General features: G+C 44.3%; 1 protein-coding gene across 1 annotated transcript in view; it reads right to left on the minus strand.

The window, feature by feature from the left end:
* Positions 1-3,493: 3,493 nt before the first annotated feature.
* The window catches only part of LOC144149322 (proteasome activator complex subunit 4A-like), a 28,648-nt gene continuing 10,497 nt past the window's right edge, over positions 3,494-21,644 (minus strand). The window contains exon 8 of the mRNA XM_077680884.1: positions 3,494-3,903. Coding sequence (XP_077537010.1) covers positions 3,766-3,903 — 138 coding nt within the window. The 3' untranslated portion in view covers positions 3,494-3,765. The remainder of the gene's footprint in view (positions 3,904-21,644) is intronic.

The raw sequence follows: 21,644 nt of genomic DNA on the forward strand, positions 1-21,644 counted from the left end.
TGCAAGCGTACATAAATGAAAAGCAATGGCGTGCATACGAACATTGACAGTCGAGCACAGTAACACTGACGTTTTACACCAAATATACTAGAAATCCACTTACATTTTGTCTGGGCGATGTGCCGAGAGAATTTCAGTGCATATTTTCGCCCAACACATGTCTTCGTAAATGGAATTGAAATACACAGTTGGGTTAAAAATAATCTAGAGGACAGAATCGTTTTAGAGAGGCAAGGTCGAGGAATCGGTGTCGCCGGTATGCGTCAATAATATAAGGCGTTTTTTGGAAATGCTAGGGCAAACACATTTGAACGAGGCAATGAACCCCTATAATAGTTTTATGCCCCTTTACACACCTCCCGATCAAGCCAGGATGTATAAAAAATCTTAGCGCGCAACTTTGAGGATTCGGTTTCTAGCAGCAACGTAGGTCCTCTTTGCGTATTTAAGTAAAATCACTGCACTTTATTTGAATGGCTAAGCATTATTCTTCGTAGAACTATCAGAAATTTCCTCACAGAAACTGCGCGGTTGCCAGTTTAGCATCGCCATTCCGATTGCCGACCTGATGGCCGGTGTTGATACCTCCCGTTTTAAAGGGCCATGAAGAGAAAACGCAAGTTTATTTCGTTTGAAAAATTGCGTCGTTAAAATAACCCTGATGCTACTTTAGCGCACACTCAAGTAAGCAGTGTAATGTGGAAAACGGAATAACCATGCGACTCACCAGCTCCTCTTACGCACTGAACTGGCACTTCATTGCAGTTTGTTGCGATTGGCTGTGCCAGGCAGAATCCAGTGCAAATCACCCGGAGATTATAAGCTTGCAGAAAGAGCTATTTGGGCTTACACTTAGTGCACATTACCTCTGCAGAAGCAAGAATGACGGGTAAAAGATGGAAGTTACGAGCCGACACGTCCGATGCTGCACAGTCGTCGGGCACTTTGGGCTTGTCTGACACGACGCTGGCCAACTGGCATAAGCGACACTGCAACTTAGTGACTTAGCTCTCCCTGTAGTCATACCCAATGTTTCACAAAATGATTAGTTTCAGCTGTAGCAATAAGCCAGGTACTAGTTCTGTCGAAAAAAATAAAAGACGAGCCCAGACTCGGTCCTTGAGCGGTATTGTTGTGACATCTAGGAAGGCGGACGGTAAGCAAGGTACGTGTTGTGGTTGGCAGAAGCGTTGGGGCAAAGACGCGCTGCAGGCTTAGAATAAAACGTTTGGTTTAAATTTTTATTTTACAGTGAATAAACCGTCGTCTGCGGCCGGAATAGCATTGAGGGTGCTATAAAACACCAAATCTTTCGAATAAAACATACTTGTGCTCTGTCTTTATGGCCTCATTAAACAGAACCTCACCTAAACACTTACACATACTTCGTTATGATGCCACATTCTGAAAACAGCATTATTACACCGACGTGCTTGCAGCTACTACCAGCAACAAATAAAATTCAAAGAGAAGATTCTTAATCGTACGTTTATTGATGCAAGAAAAATTCTTCCAAAAATTCTTCCTCTCTCTTCGCATATATTGATAGAAAAAGTTTCATGCGAGAGGACGATTTAAGGGCGGCCGTTTATTCGGAAGCTCGAACGACAAACCAGCGGACACACACCATGATGATGGGAATCTACAGGGATGAGGACGAAGTACTGACCCGCCAGCTAAGGATGATGATAATGTACAGATGAAGAGGAAGCATTGCAAGAAGTCCACAGTCCTCTCACCAAGGGTGGCTCCACCAACGGTCACCGTAGAAATGGCTAAGTCCGCTAACATTATATGCAAAGGCTTAGGACGACGAATATTTTTTATCAACGAGCCATAACATTGTCTGCCACCAATTCTAGGAAAGCCACCATAGTAGGATTTCAAGGGCACAGGGTAAGGCGAAATTAAAAGAAAGTAATTTTTCTTCGCAATTAGGGAAGTTTATTTCCTTATGCACAATTTCTATAATTACTTTTCACGGAAAGTCGTATTTAGGGTTCAAAAACATTTTTTTCGTAAGCAATTAGTACGTGGACAGATCACCTTTTAGAATCTGCTCCACGTTTATTGTCATTTTTTCCATCAATAAACTTCCAGCTTATTCTCAAAGGGCTTTCCTGGAACCAGCTGTATCAAGCAATTGCTTGGCAACCAATAGCTGATTTTTCAGCCAAGGCAATCCAAAGACGCTGTGCACGTTTTTTCCGCATTTGGGCTTCGGAGCCGAGCACCAAAAAATGTCTTGTTTGGGCTTCGCACTGTAAATATTGCAACATTGGATGCTGTTCTTTCATTCAATGATGACAGCAACGCACGAGCCAGCATTTTGGAATAATTTGGATCGAACCCTGGGCGCAACACCACCATAAAGTGGCTGAAAGAGGTTGACCACAAGGAAAAATACTGTGCGAACAGAGCTGCACGACAGTTCTCAAACTACGCAAGGAAGGACAGCCGAAAGGCTGAAAAAAAAGGCTTCAACGGGTATTATGATACTGGTGCTTACTAAATAAATGACTCAAGTGGTATTTGTGGCAAAACAGTATTGCTTTTCACCCTTTTTCTTACTTTAAACTCAAGAATCTCAAAACAATGTTCTTAGTACATAGGTACCATTATTTCCTATATCGTCCAGGATAACCAGCTGATTTTTTCCTGTCATCTACATAAGCTGTTACATTTACAGTGCCAGAATTGAAAATATGTACGCAGTAGCTTCCTGTTACACAATTTTGAATATGCAAATAAAGCCAAAATTTAGGTACAGAAAAAAATATAATAAAAAACCTAATTTTCGTATAATTTTAATAATTCTGGTGCAGTTAAAAAAGCGTAAATTTGAAAGAAAATGTGCGTATTATGCAGCTAGCTTTAATAGATTCCCAGAAAAATGTACCTCAAAATGGCCAAAAATGCAAAGGAAGTATAGGGCTTACCCTGTGCCTTTAAGTAACGACCCTCAAACTTGCTGCTCACGCGTACAGTGCATGACTGATGGTTGCTGGTTAATATGTAAATAAAAAGCACACATTTTTAACACACGTTTTTGTGCTCAGATTTTTCCACAACGTTGTTGTTATGGCAGAAAATTCAAAGAAATGTGTCGATCCAGAATAGCCAGAATAATGCAATTGCGTTTAAAGAGCTCAAGAAGTAAGCTAAAACGTTCATTTTTTCCGAAGTATGTACCCTTTGGCACTAACATCACTTTCTACATTAATCAATGTTGAAAAGTTAATACACAACATATGGTCCGTACACTTATGCTACATTCTTTTCAACACGAAGCTAAGTTCAAAAAAATTAATTGGGAAAAATCTAATAACGACCACTTGTTTGAGAAGATAATGTCCCGACTATACTGCTCCAATGGTGCAACAAAGTGTCGAAACACATTAATATTTTAATTCAGTGCAAGCCATGGAAGATTTGCACACAGGCGGTATAGTTCTCACTAAATGGGAATTCTTGTATATAGGTCGCCATTTATTCACTTCAAGATAAGCTGTTTCAACAGCAGTCGATGCATTGGCTTATGAAGTGCGTCTTAGTATTCGTGCAGAGCTTTGCAATGATGCCAAATGGCATCCACTTGAAAAAGCCGTGAACCAGTACTTCACGTTGAGTTTGCTTATATGTTATTTGCTCGTGGTTATTTGTAGTGTATATTGCATATTGTATTATTACGGCAGGCGCATGCAAAATAACTAGCTGGAAAAAATACATCCTAGTGAGGTACGTTTTGCTGACAGCGCCACCAGGTTAACTAGGCGCAGTAGGTGGTTGCAGCATTACGTCTGAGATAACTGCCAGCTGGTCGTCGGTGAAATTCGTCTTGCACTCGAGCCAGTTGTCCTGATGAGCGCGCCTGAAGATGACGAGTGCCTCCCGTATGGTCTCCTTTTGAAAAAAGATAACAAAGAGGAAGCTCTGCTGAAGTGCGTTAAATTGCATGACACAATACATTCAAATCATTATGCCTTTCTTATATCGTTCAATATGTCCCCATCACTATTACGATATGCATGAACGAATACAGAAAAAAATGAAGGCCTCTTTTTACTAATACAATAATGCTTAAAACGCGAAGCTTTCTCCATGCTACCTGAGTCAAAGCCCTAAATCGACTCTCCCAATGTCCAACATCCAAACTGCCGAAGTCCAAAGCCAAGTCCAAATCCAACGTCCATCCCCTCACCACAAAAGTACAAAGCCCAACGCTGCTTCTAGAATGTATTTCATCAGCTCCGTCAGTTCCCGGCAGTGTGCTTAAAATTGGCTTTCCTGCACGTTTCGAATGGATTTAATCATCCTCATAATCATTTTCCTACAGTGTGTTTAAAATTTGGCTTTCCAGCACTACGTTTTGCTCGGACGCACGACGCCACCAGTGTCGCACACAAATATTCGCATTAAAAGGAAGGCGAGCTGTCTGGGATGTCAAGCAGGGAAATTGAAGTTGTTTAACTATTTTGAAAGAAGACAGCAATTCCGAAGCCTAAAAAAGTGCAGAAAAACATGCAACAGAGAGCTGGCTCTGAACCAACAACCTTCTCATATTCAGCATCATCATAAGTTATATATATGTTCACTGCAGAGAACAAACGACTCTGTTATCGATTTCTACCTGCTCCTATCCCATGCCTGCATCCTTTTTTTGCCCGCCTTCTTATCTCTTCCCATCACCGAGTTAATGGCCTTCTAGTTAAAGTGCAGTCTCTTCGTAGCCATTCTGTTTGAGGGGTTATGCTGGTTGTGAGTTTTGTTATTAGTACATGCCCAGTACATTAGTATATGCCTAGCAGAGCTACACTTATTTTTGTAAATTTCCGCAAGGATATCACCCTGTAATACTGCGAGTTCGTATACATACAAGAATTATTTCCCGTTGATTCCCTGGTGGTCTATGCCAACAGGTCTAACAAGTATTGAGGAATTTGTAAAAACGCGGAATTCGGCCCCAAATCTAGATTAACTCCATAAGGCATTGTTTGGAACGGACCTGAGATTTTATTGCAGACAATGATAACCGTTGCTACTGTGGTGCGTAAGGCGGATTCCAGTTAATCGACCAGATTTAGGGGAAATCCCCAAGGTGAAGTAAGTTTCTGTGAAGGAAAGTTTGACATCCACCTAAATGCAGCCATACGGCTACAAAGGAAAGCTATACAGCTTTCTCAGAAACTTCGCAGTGTAAGAAAAATTCGTCCTGGTCCAGGATTCGAACCCGGGACCACTGCTTAACCGGAGCAGTCGCTCTACCAACTGAGCTAACCAGGAGGCTAGTCGTTAGTAGTGCGAAAGCGAATTGATCAACAACTCGAAGTGAAGGACAGGTATTAATCGACCAGGATCAAACTTTCCTGCACAGAAACTTACTCCACCTTGGGGATTTCCCCTAAATCTGGTGGATTAACACCTGTCCTTCACTTCGAGTTGTCGATCAATTCGCTTTCGCGCTACTAACGACTAGCCTCCTGGTTAGCTCAGTTGGTAGAGCGACTGCCCAGGTTCGAATCCTGGACCAGGACGAATTTTTCTTCAACTGCGAAATTTCTGAGAAAGCTGTATAGCTTTCCTTTGTAGCCGTATGGCTGAATTTAGGTGCATGTCAAACTTTCCTTCGCAGATTCCAGTTGTGTGCTAGCAACCTCTCTCAACTCGTGGTCAAATAATTAACCCTGAATCCTCCGAATGTAAACACATGCCGCCAATGATGTCTCTCTTTTGGTTATTCGACGTCAGTCGCGCCAGGCCGCCTCCCGCCGTTGTCTCCGTCTTCTGAAGCCTTTTCGCAATGACGCACAATACAACACATGCGAGCAAAAGCTAATTTCGTATGTGAACAGGCCGTTGAAAAGAATCAAGAGTACCGAAACAACATTTTAGCTCTCTTAACTATATCGGGGGCTTAAATAACAAAAATTCAGCCTTATTGAGCTCCTACACCATGACGGAAGAGCACTCCCAAAAAATCTCGTGAGGGATGTGAGTGCCAGAATCGCACTCGCCCTTTCACAAGTTTGTTAATACAAACCAGTGAAATTTGTTTTGGGAAATTTGTATGGGTATACATTCGGAAAGAAACTAATTTAAGTACTATGTTAATGCAAAGCATTCTTTACCCAGAACACCCTCAGCGCCGATAGTGTAACGCCCCGCATTCGCACAAAAATGAAGACTTTGCAGAAGTAACGTGCTTAATCTTTACCCGAGCATAAATGGAGACAATCGGTCAAACAGAATCTTGAAAAACTAAAAAATAAAAACAGTCGAACATATCAATTTTGCACAAAAATGGTTGATATCAAAATTATGCACGTTTTAGATCTCTTTGAGAAAACGAAGACTAAGCAAAGAAGCAAAAAAAGCCCGATGGAAATACGAATAATAAAATAACGAAAATGAGCAAAGCGTTTAACGCACTCATTTCTACAAAAATACTTAACTGTTGGGAGTAACACATTTAATCGTTATAATAGCGTAAATGGTTGAAAAAAAAACTTTGAGAATTCAAGAAATAAGGACTAATAGAAGCAATAATTTGCTACAAAATAGAACTGACGAATTCAAAAATATGCTCTTATACATCTTTAAAAACCGAAGACTAAAGAAGAGCGGAAAAAAAACGTTGGCAGTACAAATAAAAAAAAATGGCGAAAACAGAGGAACCCCGCACTACGCTTTGCAACAGCGGACAAATACATGATTGGTTAAGTAAATGCACTTATTCACAATGATGGTATAATTTTACATCATTGGCGAAAACAAGCAAAAGGAAACGTAAAAGTAATAAAATACGCCAACGTCTTCGGGTACTCATAGCCAAATTTGGGTGTAAAGAACTGAGACTCTTGTCAAGCGCCGAATGTTACGCATTAGTACACGGTTCTCTAAATTTCTGCAGGTGCGTAGTGAGCAACTCACCAATAATGCTGCGAAATTACTTGCATGTAGTAATGTTTGTGAAAGCAGAGTTTGTTAAACATAGCCCATTTCCGCACAGTACAATACCGTTATGATGCGTTGCACACCCACGATTTCTGCGGGTAATATTTTCAAATGATTAGTTGCATGTATAATTTCTAGTTTTCTCCCTGAACGTTGTTGCAGCGCAGATGTCGTATAGCTAGTTCGACCTTCTACTAAACCTGCACATCACTTATATTCTGTATGTTTCAGATTAGGAGGCCATTGTAATATCGCTTCGGTGGCATTTAATAACGTCAGTTGATTCAACCAGTAACCAATGCTGCGCCGTTCAGCACGCGCAACAGCTAATTGCGCAGGTTTTGCTCTACGCATCTTGGTCTTATCCTGCAAGCCATATCGTATGGTAAAACGCACTGACTCCCCTGACTGCATTCCTATAGGGTTTAGTATTCTATGATCCACGGGAATAAAAACCATCGTGCACCAATGCGAAAAGTTTTACAGAGACATGAAGATGTTCCAGCAGCATCATCAGCCTGGCTGTGTTCACTGCAGGACGAAGGCTTCTCTCAGAGATATTCAGCCATGCGTATCGAGCGCTAGCTAGTCCACTATTTCCCCCAAGTTCTCGTAGCTCATCCACCAATCGAGCCCTCGGCTTATTACGTTTGCAGTCTGCTGGCAGCCACTGCATTAAACGAATTGTTCACCCGTTGTCCATCATATGCATAATGTGACCAGCCCATGCCCATTTTTCTATTTCCATCCCCAGTTTGCCTATTTTAGAAATATCGTTCGTCAGTACTGAGACGGAAAATAAATAGTAAACACATTTTAATTAAACTAACTTGTGCTAGATGGCGCTCGCAGTCCGGCCAATCATCACCACAGCACACTGGTACACTGAAGGAACAAGGTCTCTCCCATCGACATCCAACCGCTTTGTCTCGGGCCGCTCGAGTGCATTCTTTGCTTCTGAAATTCCTTATTTCGCCCCTCCATCGAGTAATTGGCCTTCCCCTTCTTCTAGACCCGTCTCTGGGTATCCACTCTGCCGCCCTGTCAGTCCATCAGTTGTCATTTCGCCTAACTACGTGGCCTGCCAAAGCCTATTTTTTTCTTTAATTGAACTATGATGTATACTACTCTGGCTTGTTCCCTGATCCATGAAAGTCGTTTCCTCTCCCTTAACGTTACTCATATCATTCTTCTTTCCATGGCGCACTGAGCCGACCTTAATTTGCTCTCAAGTTGTTTATTAAGGCGCCAAGTTCCCGCTCAATATGCCACCACCCAAAAGACGCATTGGTTGTATATTCTCCTTCTCAGTGATTGAGGTAGCTTACTACTAATGTTTGCGGAGTGCACCCCAGCCCATACCTATACTGCGCCGTTGTGGTTGGGATCAGCACAGACGACCTGACTGAGGTAGTTATGATTTTCTAAATGTTATAGCGTTTCGTTATGCTGAACAGGCACTTTCGGCGTGTTGATTCATCATTACTTAAGATTTACTCATATTTATTTTTAGCTCCACCGAGTTGCTTTCTGAATTTTGTTATCCAAGTATTTTTGCAGGTGTTCTGCAGACTCACTTGGCAAGGCTATATCGTCTGCAAACCTCAAATGGCTCAAGTATTCCTCGTTTATCTGTAATCCGGTGTTTACCGAGTCAAGCTACCCCTACAGACATGCTGCGAAATGTTGAGGCGAGGTGGAATTTCCCTGTCGTGCTCCCTTACGGATCCGGAATTTGCCCCTTAGCTTGTGAAGGATTATCTTGCCCGCACATCCTCTGTACAGGGTGTCCCAGATATCATGTACCAATATTTAAAAAAAGAGCAATGACGTTACTCGACGAGAACGTAGCCCATAATGTTTCCGGTACAGTGGAGTAGTGGCCAGTATTTTTTCGTTAAATAGATTTAATTTATAATTTTCATTAATTATCGAACTCAAGAAGGACTGTCTTAATCATTCAAGTGTCAACGAAGCACACGGAGGCGCACACGAGAGGAAACTGCGGTATCTACAGCGACGAAGTGATTGTGTACTTATTTATTCTGACTGATAAAAAAACCCCGTGAAATATTTAAAATACCACGTGATGGCGCTTCCGCCCCCTTTATAAACCAGCGCCCTCAAATAAGCTGATTGAAAGCAACTGCTCTGCCTGTCTCACGTCCGAAAACACAGCGAATCGTGCTGATAATGGTATGCATGGAGCGAGCAGCAACAGAAAGTTTCGCAAGGCACGTGTGACAGATAACACAGTTTCTTATGAGTACACTAGAGAGGAAACTGCACTTGGGAATCCATGTAGCCATGAGGGGTTATGGGAAGACCAAAGGTTTTGGATTTGTCTTGGCATAACACTTGGATTCTTAAGCGGTTTTTTGGATTTCCGTTCTTCATTATGCATTACCACGTCTACGGGCTATGAGGTAGCCCAAATCCTCCCTGTTATGTGGTAGCCGTTAGCAGTGGAAACTGCGTGTTCGGTGGAAGAGCAGGCAGTGCGTGATCGTACCTAACGTTGGTCATGCCGGAGTCAAAGGAACGTATGACTGAGCGGGTAATATCGCGCCGCGAAGTTGTGGCGGACTAAAAAAAGAAACAAAACGTACCTCGACATAGACAACCCAGGCGGCACAGAAAGTGTGCCCCAAGACCGGCCCGTCTATGGCCGCTTTCTGGCATGTCCGGCCAGCATCCAGGTTCTGGCAGCCACTGATCATGCATTGAACGGCCAACATTCGGCAACCAGCGCTTCGGCATTTTCCCGTCCGCCCGTGTCCGGACGCACAACGGCAGCTAACCGGCTGCCAGATATTCAGTTCTCTTACGGCTGCCGATTTTGAGAAAGAGAACGGCCGAAGTACGGCCTTAGGGCATCCGTTTTTTCTTCGGGAAGCGGTAATCGGCCGAAGCACGGCAGGCGACCGGCCACAGAATATGCGTATTCTTCCGGCAGTTGGTGTTCGAAAGGAGACCGGCCGGAGCGCGGCTGCCGTGCATTCGTTGTTTCAACGGTGAACCGCGCGTCCGGCGGACGTACGGCCCCAGAATATACGTTTTGCATTCGGTTAGCTGTCCTCGGCCGAATTCCGGCAAGCGAATGGCAACAGAATATTTGGCAACCGGTGTTCAAGAGGAGACCGGCCTACGTAAGGTATCTGGTTATACGTCCTTTTTTCGGCAAACGGCATACAGCCGAACAACGGCTCGCGCCTGGGCGCCGAGAATTCATGCACAGACGTGTTTGAAAGGAGACCGACCGGTTTTTTCCTGGGGGGACAAAAAGTCGTTAGGGAGCCGAACGACGGGGACGCGTTTTTCATCCGCTCCGTGTTTCTACGTTTTAAATGAACGAACATCGTTTGTCAAACAGTAATGAGTGTTCTCGGTGAACGGGCAAGGTGCATGGACTCACTGGACATTAGCAGTGAACCTTTTAGGTCATCGAAATGTCATTTATTGCCACAAGAAGACTGTGCCACACCGACGGGTGAGCTAAGCCTCGCCAGTCATCGCCGCTACCACGCTTCTGCCGCCGGCTTCGTCGACGCATCATCTCGAGGCTATTCGCCCGCTCAAGAAATGGAGAGCATTGGAGACATCGCTCCGCCAGAGATGTCCGATCCGAGATGGAGATGGTTCACCAAAATAACTGGCCTTCAAGGGCGTCGAGCAAGCGGCAACCACGCAGGAGCTAAACCGCCACCATGTCAAGGACTCCCCACCAAAGAAAGGCAAGTGGGAGCAAAAGCGCAAGTTATTCTGCTTACAATTAACCCATTTGGCGCCAATGTTCCCATTTGGGAACACAACACGTCTTCAATTTCGGAAGCTATAGTTACTGAAGTATACAAAAAAAGTGCTAATATTTGCTAACAACATCTTTAAAAAAGCTCAAACTTTTATTCAGAAGCGAAGAAAATTCATTTTTGGTGTCGTACTTCATGTTAAGCGGTGACAACTTCATGGGAGTTTTCACGTGAATGCCGCGCTGCGCCGCACGGAGAAACTCGGCGGAAAAATGTAAGTTTTTAATGGCCTGGTCAGGATTTAATTATTGTATTTTCTTTTTGAATGTGTTTATTATTACGACACGCGAAATGGAGTAGCTGTTTGCATGGATAACGTATATATGAGGAGAAATGTCTGCATGTTCCCAATTGGGAACGTTGGCGCGAAGAGGGTTGTGGGAGCAGCCGTACTGCGGGTGAGTGTTGTCGTCTTCAACACCTCTTTTTTCTCCCAGATGCCTCGAAAAAAGTTTCTCACGCTGGAGGAAGCGGTGGAAATGGTTCTCTCCGACGATTCTGCACAAGCTGCTGATGTTGTGCTGCTACCTCCCCCGAACGCGGACGATATTCTCACGGATGAGGAGGAGGGCGACAGTGATATCGCCGTTGTAGCCTCTCTACCGAATGATGTTGCGGGTGAGGTTGAAGTTCACACGGCTGATAACGACGAATGTGGAGGAGCTCTCCAAGAAGCAGGACCCCCGAGACCGAAAAAAGCATCTCGAAACTCCCCCAACTTGAGGCGAACTACTCAGTATTCGGAACCGATAGTAGAAACTCAGTTTCAGCCACTGCGAGTGACCCACGCCGAGCTTGTGGATGAGGAGCCCTTCAATCTCTTTGCCCGCCTACTCAACATGGAAATTGTAGGTCTCATAACTGAAGAATCCAATCGCTATGCCAAGCAACAGAACGACCACAGCGTCAACATAACTGAAAAGGATATACTTGATTTTGTCGCCATTCTCTTCGTGAGTGGCTACCACAAGCTGCCACGCTCTGACCTGTATTGGTCGAAAGATGAGGACCTCAGTGTTCCTTTAGTTGCAAGGACAATGAGCCGCGCGAAATTCCGGCTAATAAAGAGGTATATCCATGTATCGGACAGTGAAAACCTTGAGAAGGGCGACAAGATGGCAAAGATAAGACCTCTACTCAGGCTTGTCAATAACTCCCTTCAGCAGTTCGGCATTTTCTCGGAGAATCTCAGCGTGGACGAGCAGATGGTGCCGTATTTTGGTCGGCACAGCTGCAAAATGTTTATAAAGGGGAAACCAATACGATTTGGTTACAAGGAATGGATCCTTTGCCCGTCATCGGGTTATCCCTTCAACATTGACATCTACTGCGGCAAAAAGGACGATGATGACATGAATGTACCACTTGGAACACGCGTTGTTTTGAGCGCTGTAAAGTGCATTGATGTGCCTACAAACCATGTGATTTTCATGGACAATTTTTTCACGTCACACGCTTTGCTGCAAGAGCTCAAAGAACGTGGATTCCGAGCAGCAGGAACCGTGAGGGAGGCCCGGCTCAAGAAATGCCCACTTCAGGATTCAAAGGAACTAGCCCGTCAAAGCAGAGGGACTTTTGATTTTCTGTGCGATGGCGACGTCCTGGCTGTGAAGTGGAATGACAATAAGTGTGTGTGCGTTGCCACAAATTATGATGACATTCACCCAACCGCCACAGCCACACGCTACAGCCAAAAGGAACGAAAGCGAGTACCAGTGCCCCAGCCGAGAGCCATACAACAATACAACAAGCACATGGGTGGTGTGGACTTACTTGATAGGTTCATCAGCGACTATCGTCCTTGCCTGCATGGTAAGAAGTGGTATTGGCCGTTACTCAGCAATACGCTAGTAACATTGCGCGTTGCAGCCTGGAGGCTGTACACAGAACTAGGAAGTCAACCCCCACTTGACCAGCTTCAGTTCACAAGGCTCATCGTGCAAGGTCTGCTGACCAAAAAGCTAGTCACCAGAGAACGGCCTGGCCCTTCAGGTGCTCTTGTTTTCCACAGCAAGGAAGGCCACGGCCATCATTTGGTGCCGTTGGGAAAGCAGAGCCGGTGCCGCCAGTGCAACAAAAACACACGAATGAAGTGCCAGATGTGCAGCGTCGCCCTCCACATTCACTGTTCGGTTGCCTACCATGAGGGAAAATAAAGCGCGCATTGAGTACCACGCGTTGCTGCTGGCCCTGCGGGGAGGATGGAAACCACACGAGCATCGGTACGCTTAGGGCCATTGTTCCCATTTGGGAACACTGTGTATTTTGTAAACTACTGATGTCAGTGAAATAAAATCGGTTTTCCATGTACCACTCTACCCTCTAGCCACGCTGAAACAGTTTGTTTTGTTTTTTCTGCACTACATCTAGTAGCGGCGTTTAATGGGTTAAACTGCGACAAGCAATGTTGCACTATGTTGTTGGTGATAAACGTAGAAGAGACTCGCTCGTGCATTGGTAGGATCAACTTCATGCCCTGTACTATGTTACTTCAGGGGATTTTATGACTGCCTAGTTAGAAAAAAAATTATTTTAAATTTGCGATAACAACAGAGCGTTGTCACTGACGAAGCCTAGCTGTTAATTTAGTTCCGATGTTTGAAGGTGAGCTTAGCTACTCTTGGGATATGACTCATTTGGGTAAACATAATAATCGCCAGCATCCTAGCAAACACGGATTTTGTCAGAATTTTCTTGCTCAACGCAGATTGTTGAGTTCACGCACGATTTGGCTCTTGAAATAGATAAGCTTAAAGTGGTTGACTGTATATTCTTGGACTGCAGAAAAGCAAATGATGGTGTTGAATATCACCCTCTGCGTAGTACATTTCATCCTATGAACTGAATGAATCGGTTTTTGCATTGTTATTACTATTGGTCCTATAGCTTTGTTCAGAAGTACTGTGTAGTTAACCGGACTATAGCGAATGAACGTGATTCCGTATACCTGCAGCTTTATTCGCATTTAATAACATCCTGGCGTGCTGATTCAGAAAAGTTTTTGGATGTTAAACACTCTGTTAACGGCACCTTTACAAGAAAACCTTCATTCCAATTGGATACATATACCGTAAATTATGCTGCTGTGACAACGGCCGAGGAATATAAATACCTAGGAGTTTATTTAGGGAGTGGTTAGAGGTTAAATAGGCAGGTGCACACCGTAAAAGTTACAGCTGCATATGTTTTTGGCTTTCTGAGACGAAATTTCCGTGAACCTCCATCTAACTGAAAAGAACAACCGTATTTAACTCATGTGCGCTCAATCTTGGAGTACGCATGTGTTTTCGTAGATCCCTATACCAAAGAGCTCGTTGATACGCTCGAAAACATACAGAATATGTCAGTGCGATTCGTATTAGGTAATTGGCACGCTCAACTTAGCATGAGAGAAAGTAAAAATAAACTGAAATGGCAGGACGTGAAAGATCACAGACGAAACCACAGGTTTAACTTTTTTCGTAATATCTATCATTCGAAAACTGTTGTAGAAGGGGAGAAGTATGTCCAAGCGCCATTCTACATATCGCAAAGTGGGACCGCTAGCTTAAAGCAAATTATTATCTTTCCTTTAAAGGTGACGCCTTGCGCGATTCATTTTATTTTACATCAATACTTCAGTGTAATTATCTTCGACGTATGATTGTATTAACTGTTTATATTGACGATTTTCAGCGCGCTTTGTAGAATTATTTTGTTATTTTGTCTCATATTTAATGCTTAGTGTTATGTATCTCCCTTCTGTAATGCATGCAAAGGCAAACAAGCATCAAATAAATAAATAAATAAATAAATAAATAAATAAATAAATAAATAAATAAATAAATAAATAAATAAATAAATAAATAAATAAATAAATAAAACAATGAATAAATAAATGAATAAAAATAAATAAATAAATAAAACAATGAATAAATAAATCAATAAAAATAAACAAATAAATAAATAAATAAAATTCCAGAGGGGCAAGTTTGCCTCCGACGGGTTGAGAACCCTACGCATTCAACCTTGACCAATAAAATATTTATTGCCCTCTTCGTTGCAGTATGCAAGGTTTCCTGTATACATGCTACCATTGCTATGTTATTGGTTTGAAACAAATTATGTAACTCTAATTTTACGCCTTTCCTTGCGTGAACACAAAGGGATACAACTGCAGCCACCTGAAGCAGGGGGTCATTCGCGACGCGTCTAGAATTTTTTGAACGTAGTATGACATTAGAAGAAAATTAAGCTCTTTTGGACTATTAAGTGGTGTGGACGTGTATTCATGAAAACAACATTAAAATAGATTGAAAATGAAAGTACCTGTTCGCTCCTTCTTAGGATCGGCCCTGCGCAAGATCATCAGAAAAGTTGATCGAGTAGAAAATGTCTTTGCAAGAAAAATGGGCAAAAACTGGACATACTTTTTTGTGAAGGAGTTATATTAAATGCTCCTGAGTGTTTTGTTGAGAACCAAAACGCTTCGTAAAGGCATTCACGCCGGTTTTATATACATCAAAATTGGTCAAGCAACTGTTATAAAAATAGTTTATGTAGTCATAGCATGAAAGTGTTCCGGAATATTGCCCTAAAAGAAATTTGCTAAAAGCGGCGCAATTTATCTCGGAAATTCAACCCACTAAAGAGTATGCGCCGTCCGGTCCCCCCCCCCCCTCCTCTTTCCCCGTTTATTACAGGTAAGCCGCCCCACAGAGGATATCAGGACCTGGACAATACATCTATTCAAGCTCTACAAAGAACTGAATAGTTTCTGTGTTCGGCAGTAAATGAGGCACAGCAATTAAAGGAACGACAATTTGTGAGCACTGTTTAATAAACGAATTTTGCTGTCTACTGAGGCTGGTAATTAAGCAAGGCTGCGCTGAAAGCTTGACGGCTGGTGGTTTCGCGCGAGCTCACTTTGATATGGCTGCATTGGACCCAAAATGCTGGGTTTGTGCTGCTTCTGCACTGCGCGAATGAGTCATCTGCTTGCGCGACGTGCAGTGACCGGCCTCAGTACAGCTAACGTACTGTGGCTGAACTGCAATGCCCGTAGCACGGCCGTATTTCCGATAGCTGTAGTCCGGCTGGAGTCCGACGACCGCATCTCGGCTGTCCTCCGGCGGACGTACTTCGGCCGTGCACGGGTGGCTTTGGAATGGCCGGAGCCCTACGGCTGGAATCTGGCCGTATGACCGTAAGCCGGTCGACTGGCCGACGGACACTGGCCGTTGGACAGCCATGGGAGTACGGCCGTATACGGCCAAAAGGCCCACATTTGGACATGGGCCGAACATGGCTGCCGGAAAACGGCCGGACAGAAAATCACCGGCCAAAGTACACCGGCCTGTTTTAGGCCGAACAGTCCTGTGCTGCCCGGGAAGATACGACAGATACGGGCGCCTGTATCTGTCCTATCTTGTCTTCGTCCACGACTGTTTAACGCTACGTGTTCTTTTTCCGTCAAGTACGAACCAATCCGCTCAGAAACAAGTTTTCTTACGGTCCGTGCACCGGTTCACCACGAAAGACGGCGTTTCCACAGACACGTTCAAAAACATTTGCAAGCTCTTCAAAGAACTTAATATATGAAATATATGTAAAATAAGATAAGAGTCTCCAATGAGTCTCTTCCAAACTACTAACGTTGTTGTCAACTACCCGCTTGGTCAACGGAATAGTAGGCACAACCGTTCCGGCAAAAATACCACTTACTTCCTTTTTCCTTAGCTTTAAAACAGAGTGTTTTATTTTCTACTTATACAATAACACACAATTCTTCGCGTTTTTATGGCACCATGTTCTAATATACGGCCACTAAAACGTTTCAATCCGAGCCAATGACGAAACTTAGGCGAGCGCATAGTATAATGGCCACCCGTGACAACACAGACAGCCTTAACGGGAGCCGCATAGACGCTAGCGCCATTTTCCTCTGTATATAGTAAGAAACTATGGCAGATAAGGCACAAACCCGGCTTCGATTTATTCGTTGTTTCTTTTATTTATTTTATTCTGCCTAACTCAGACGCAGCCTGATCGAGGACAGTGGTTTATGATATGGGCGGGAGCGCCGTCACGTGGTATTTTTCATATTTCGCGAGGTTTCTTTATGAGTCGTAGTAAATCAGTACAGAATTAGTTCATCGGTGAAAGTATCGCAGTAGTTTCCTGTTGTGCGTACCTACAAGTGCCTCATTGACAATTTAATGATTAGTACAATACTTCTCGAGCTGGGTAATCATAATTAATTAAATCTCATTAACAAAAAAAAATACTGGCCGCTACTCTACTGTGGCTACGTTCGGACGTCGTGATTGACAACTGCACCTGCCAGTTTGTACATCACACCATCGGCGACCCGCGCCCTGGAGGACTCCAACGTGCTCCCGGGCCTCGAATGACCGTGATCGTCTCGGACGGCCTGGCCTACAGCGAAGCCACGCTTCCCAGGTAGCCGACTCGCCTCCGACAGCGGTGCATCGTCCGGCCCGGTCGGTGAATATGCTGGGACTCTGTCTCTCATATGCATCGAACTGTTCATTTTCTTTTAGTTAACTGCTCCGATTCGTAATCTTAATTTGTTAACGCTCCTGTTTGTATCATTTTGTCTAATTTGACTGTTTCTTGTATTTGAATTCCATCTAAGTTGCCTGTTATTATCGATCTGCTACCTCGTGCTTGTGTTTGTAACTTGCCTGTTTAAATATAAGTCTGTGCTGTTTTTCCGTTCAAGGCTCTTGCTCATTCTTGCCGCTCTGTTCGGCGAAAGCCGCACATCAGACGGCCACCCCCTTTGTCACCTGTGCCCTGTGGATTCGGTGGGGTTTGTTGGCTCTCTTGAGTCGACTCCCCATATCTTCCGACAGTGCACCCTAAATTTAAGGAAACGGGTGACAGGGTTTATTAAACTATGCGGGTTTTTCTATCACTTTATTGTCGACGTGGATGTGATTCATTGTTGTGTATCCTTTCCTAAACCCAGCCAGCTCTCCGGGTTGGTGGTTATCTAGGCTGTTACTTATTCGGTTAGCCATTACTTTGATAAACAACTTGTATACAAGTGAGAGTAGGCGGAGTAGGTAGGTATCGGAGTAGGTATTAAGTCCTTGGTGTCTCTCTGCCTGTGAATCAGAATTCTTTTGGCGTTTTCCCCGGCTATGGCCACTTTAAGTGTCTTTAAGCACTCGGAAAAAAGTGCAGCAAGCTTTTCCAGTACAATAACTCTTCCCCCCTTTAAAATCTCTGGGGTTATGCCATCTCCACGTGCAGCTTTTCCTCTCTCACGTCCTTGCGAGCATTTTCAACGTTATCTATGGTTTAGCAGCGTGAAAACGTGGGCGAGTTGGGGATGCATGTTGAACCACAGCGCAAGCGACAAGACGACAGGACGGAAACACGAAACAAGAGGACAGACGAAGCACTGACTTACAACTGGATTTTATTTCCTACAGAAACGCCAAATATAAACGAAACTGAAGAGAACAGAGCACGAAAAACCGACATAAAAACAAAGCCAACCCCACAACTAACCACTATAGGCACGTTTATATTGTCTAGCTCCTTTTTCATGAGTGGTTTAATTGAGGCTACAACGGTGCAATTCTCTCCCAAGTGTTCAATCTCGGTGGCCTCGATGATTTCCCAAGTAAGCGTGTCCAATTCTCTGCCGATAACAAGGCAATTTTCAAACAGCGGCTCGCAGCCGCAAGTGTCGCAGTTGGTGGCAAGGTGACCATCTGCTTTATTTTTAACGTCATTAGGGTGCTGCCGCAGGCGGTAATTGAGGCATCTTTTGGTTTGACCGGTATGCCTCTTTGCACAATCCAAAGGCAGGTCATATACCACGCCTTCCATGGAACCCACGAAGGGCTTTCTGTGCTTTATCTGACCCGAGGATGTTGGTCCCCCGCATCGTGGTTTATGCTGCAAAGGGCCGACAGTTTCTTTGGGGCAAGAAAGGCAGACTTGTATGCCCGCTCTGCCAGATATACTTCTCAAGTTATACGAGACTTCATGAAGGTACGGGATAGCAGACACTTTTCTCTTAAACCTTTGTTGGTGGTCTTGTGGTTGCGAGCCCCACAACCCCTGTTTCTTAGCCTAAAAATGCCTTCCACAAGCGAGGTCACCACGTGCCTAGGGTAGCCTGAACCTGCAAAATTCGTCGCCTGCGCTGTGAAGCTGGCTTCAGCTGTGTGGCTACAAGATTTAGCAAGATAATTTCTAAAACAGAGTCACACAATGCCCCTATTCACTACTTTTGAGTGTGTTGACGAAAAAGGCAACAGCGGTTTTGAACCTTTCGGCTCGCATGCCCTACAGATATGACCATAAAAAAAAGGAAACAGCCTGATATCTAGAAATCTGATGGAATTGCAAGTATAAAAAAATAATATGTTGCACATAAGCTTGAATAGACCAGTTTGGGGCAATCCAGTTTGAAAATGCGGAAGGAGTGAGCGTTGGTGGACTCCTGGAGTTGTTGTCTTGGTACATAAGATCAATGTTTGTGGCATGAGAATATAAAATTGTTCTCCAGAAAGTTGGCATTAGCATATGATCATGTAGTGCACCCGTACCGAGGGATTCAGTCTGAGCACATTACGGTAGAGCAGTGCCGACTTGCCTTTCAGAGTGCAATGTGCTAGAAATTTTGTGGTATGCAGATGATTTCCTAGGGATACCTAAATGTACCTCCGAATGTCTCGGTCGGCAAATCTCGAGTATATTGTCGATTTTTCACATCTCTATGGAACCTTCGCTGCTCACGCAAAAAAACTAATTCCTTCGTTTTCTGAGTTAGCTTTACCATTTGTTTCCTACCGGTTACTTATCAAGCCTGATACTGAGAATCTTGCCGTATTAGTGCGCGATGGTTTCTTAAAACGTGGATCATGAATAAGTCAGACCCACATGAACGTGATCAGGTGAGTCCTCGGAGGAAGAAGCCAAAACGAGAAACTGCGCTTCCTAGGGTGGCCAGATTACGCCAGGACGTGTTTGACCTAGGTTAAGCTAGCGGCATCTGTCGCGGAAGACAAAACTGCGCTGCCGCCGCGATCGGCCACTCATTGCGTAGCCCCGGAATGAATTGTGGCCGCTATCATTTTGTCTATCCGGTGCCGCTATTCTCTCATTCGCCGTCGCGCTTTGAAGAGCGCGGTCGTTTTCATTTTGACATTATCTGGCCGCTCACCCGTGCCCGTGGCGCAATCGGTTGCTTTGCTTATATATATTTTTGCTCATGTGCTCATGGGCAGTTAACAGAATGATAACTGCGTTTTAAAGTGAAAGCTTTCTTGGCTCGACCGATGGCGTCCTGTGAAAAAAGAAAACTACCCATAGCCTGGTTGGTCGATCAAAAAGCTCTGATAAGGTCTCTGGACACAAACCGGGATTTGATTTTGCGAAACGATTACTTGAAAATCACAAAAACGGAGTTGTATAGATAGAATACGTGCATGGGTCACGAAGGAGCACAATATTATGTCTTTATCCTGTAAACCAGCTATCGTTATACATTAAGAACGCTCGTAGACGTGTTTACTCCGGGCGCGAACAATCGTCGCCAGGCTTCGTTCTTCGTTCTTCGTTCGCGATTTGGGTCTTTGGGGCTTTGTCAATACAGTATACGCATTTTTAGCGAAGGTTTTGACGCACTTTTAACGCAGTTTTGATATTAGAAATCTTTCGCGCTTATCTCAACTTTCGTTTGGTAAGCGAGAATAAAGGGCGCAGTGCGGCGGAGATAGCGACTGCTGTCTCACTGATATGAGCCGTGGTACGTCGTTGCTGCCCGTGAGCAGGCGTAGCTGCTCAGGCAGGAAGCCCGGAAGGTCGTGCGGGTTGGCATTGATGCACGCGCAAAGACCCAGGGTACCTGCGTGCCGCTCGACCAAACTCCTTGGCTGTGGATGCGCTTCGTCCGGTTTCGAGATATCTTCGCTGCTCAGGCTTTTTTTAACGAACTGGTCACGAAACAGTGCCTGCGAAGCCGAAGGGCCCGCTTGCCGTAAGGCCAAGAAAGGGACCCCGGCCGCCTCAGGCATCTTGTAAAGGGGCTGGTGACATCTTACTAAATTAAGAGTCTGTGCGAGCTAATTTATACATGATCTTGGGAATTCAGTTCGCGAGCCAAAAACAACCCCAGGAAACAATAGAGACAGGAAAGAGGCACTCTTTTGTCCTTATTGCGGCTTTTTCGTGTCCGTATTCTCCCCCTGAGCTGTCTTCGGCGCCTGAGGGAAATTCCCGCGACAACATCTTTCTGCTAATTTTACGATTGGAATCCTTCCATTGTCTTAGTTCTTTCGAAAAATGGAACCATTTAGAACAGCTGCGAGTGGCACAGGTTGGTATATATGTCCAAGATTGGAACAGCGCTACGGAGACGGGAGCACGACCCTGCGTCCTGTGGTCCTGCTAGTATTTGTCGCTGCGGCGCTTTTTCAATAATGAGTACAAAATATGTTGCATGCTAATTCTAGCCACAGGCCAAGCTTGCTTCATCACGACTTTTGTCTTAAAACATGACGTGTGTGCGGTTTAAGGCAATCATTGGTCTGTAAGTGATGAACTTCGTGATGATAGCCAGCTCCTCACTGACTACAAGATCGATCATGCCACGCTGACGGCAGAAGCGGTCGTATAAATGCGAATGTTATCCCACCCATGATTGAAAAGCAATAGCAGACCATCACAATTTTTATTTATCATATCCTATTGTATTCACGTGATCACACGCTACAATACTGATTTACCATCTGTATTACTCGTGAGCGCCTCTTCGGGAACTAGTCGTAAACTGCCCACGTAGGAGTGATTTGTTAAATAGCGAAAAGGCTAATTGCCCATTACAAACTAACATTATTAGCAAGCAGCGATGCGAAT

This window comes from Haemaphysalis longicornis, unplaced genomic scaffold (assembly GCF_048455015.1).
Source record: "Haemaphysalis longicornis isolate Haplotype H1 unplaced genomic scaffold, Haemaphysalis longicornis Haplotype H1 scaffold_8, whole genome shotgun sequence".
Lineage (NCBI taxonomy): Eukaryota > Metazoa > Arthropoda > Arachnida > Ixodida > Ixodidae > Haemaphysalis > Haemaphysalis longicornis.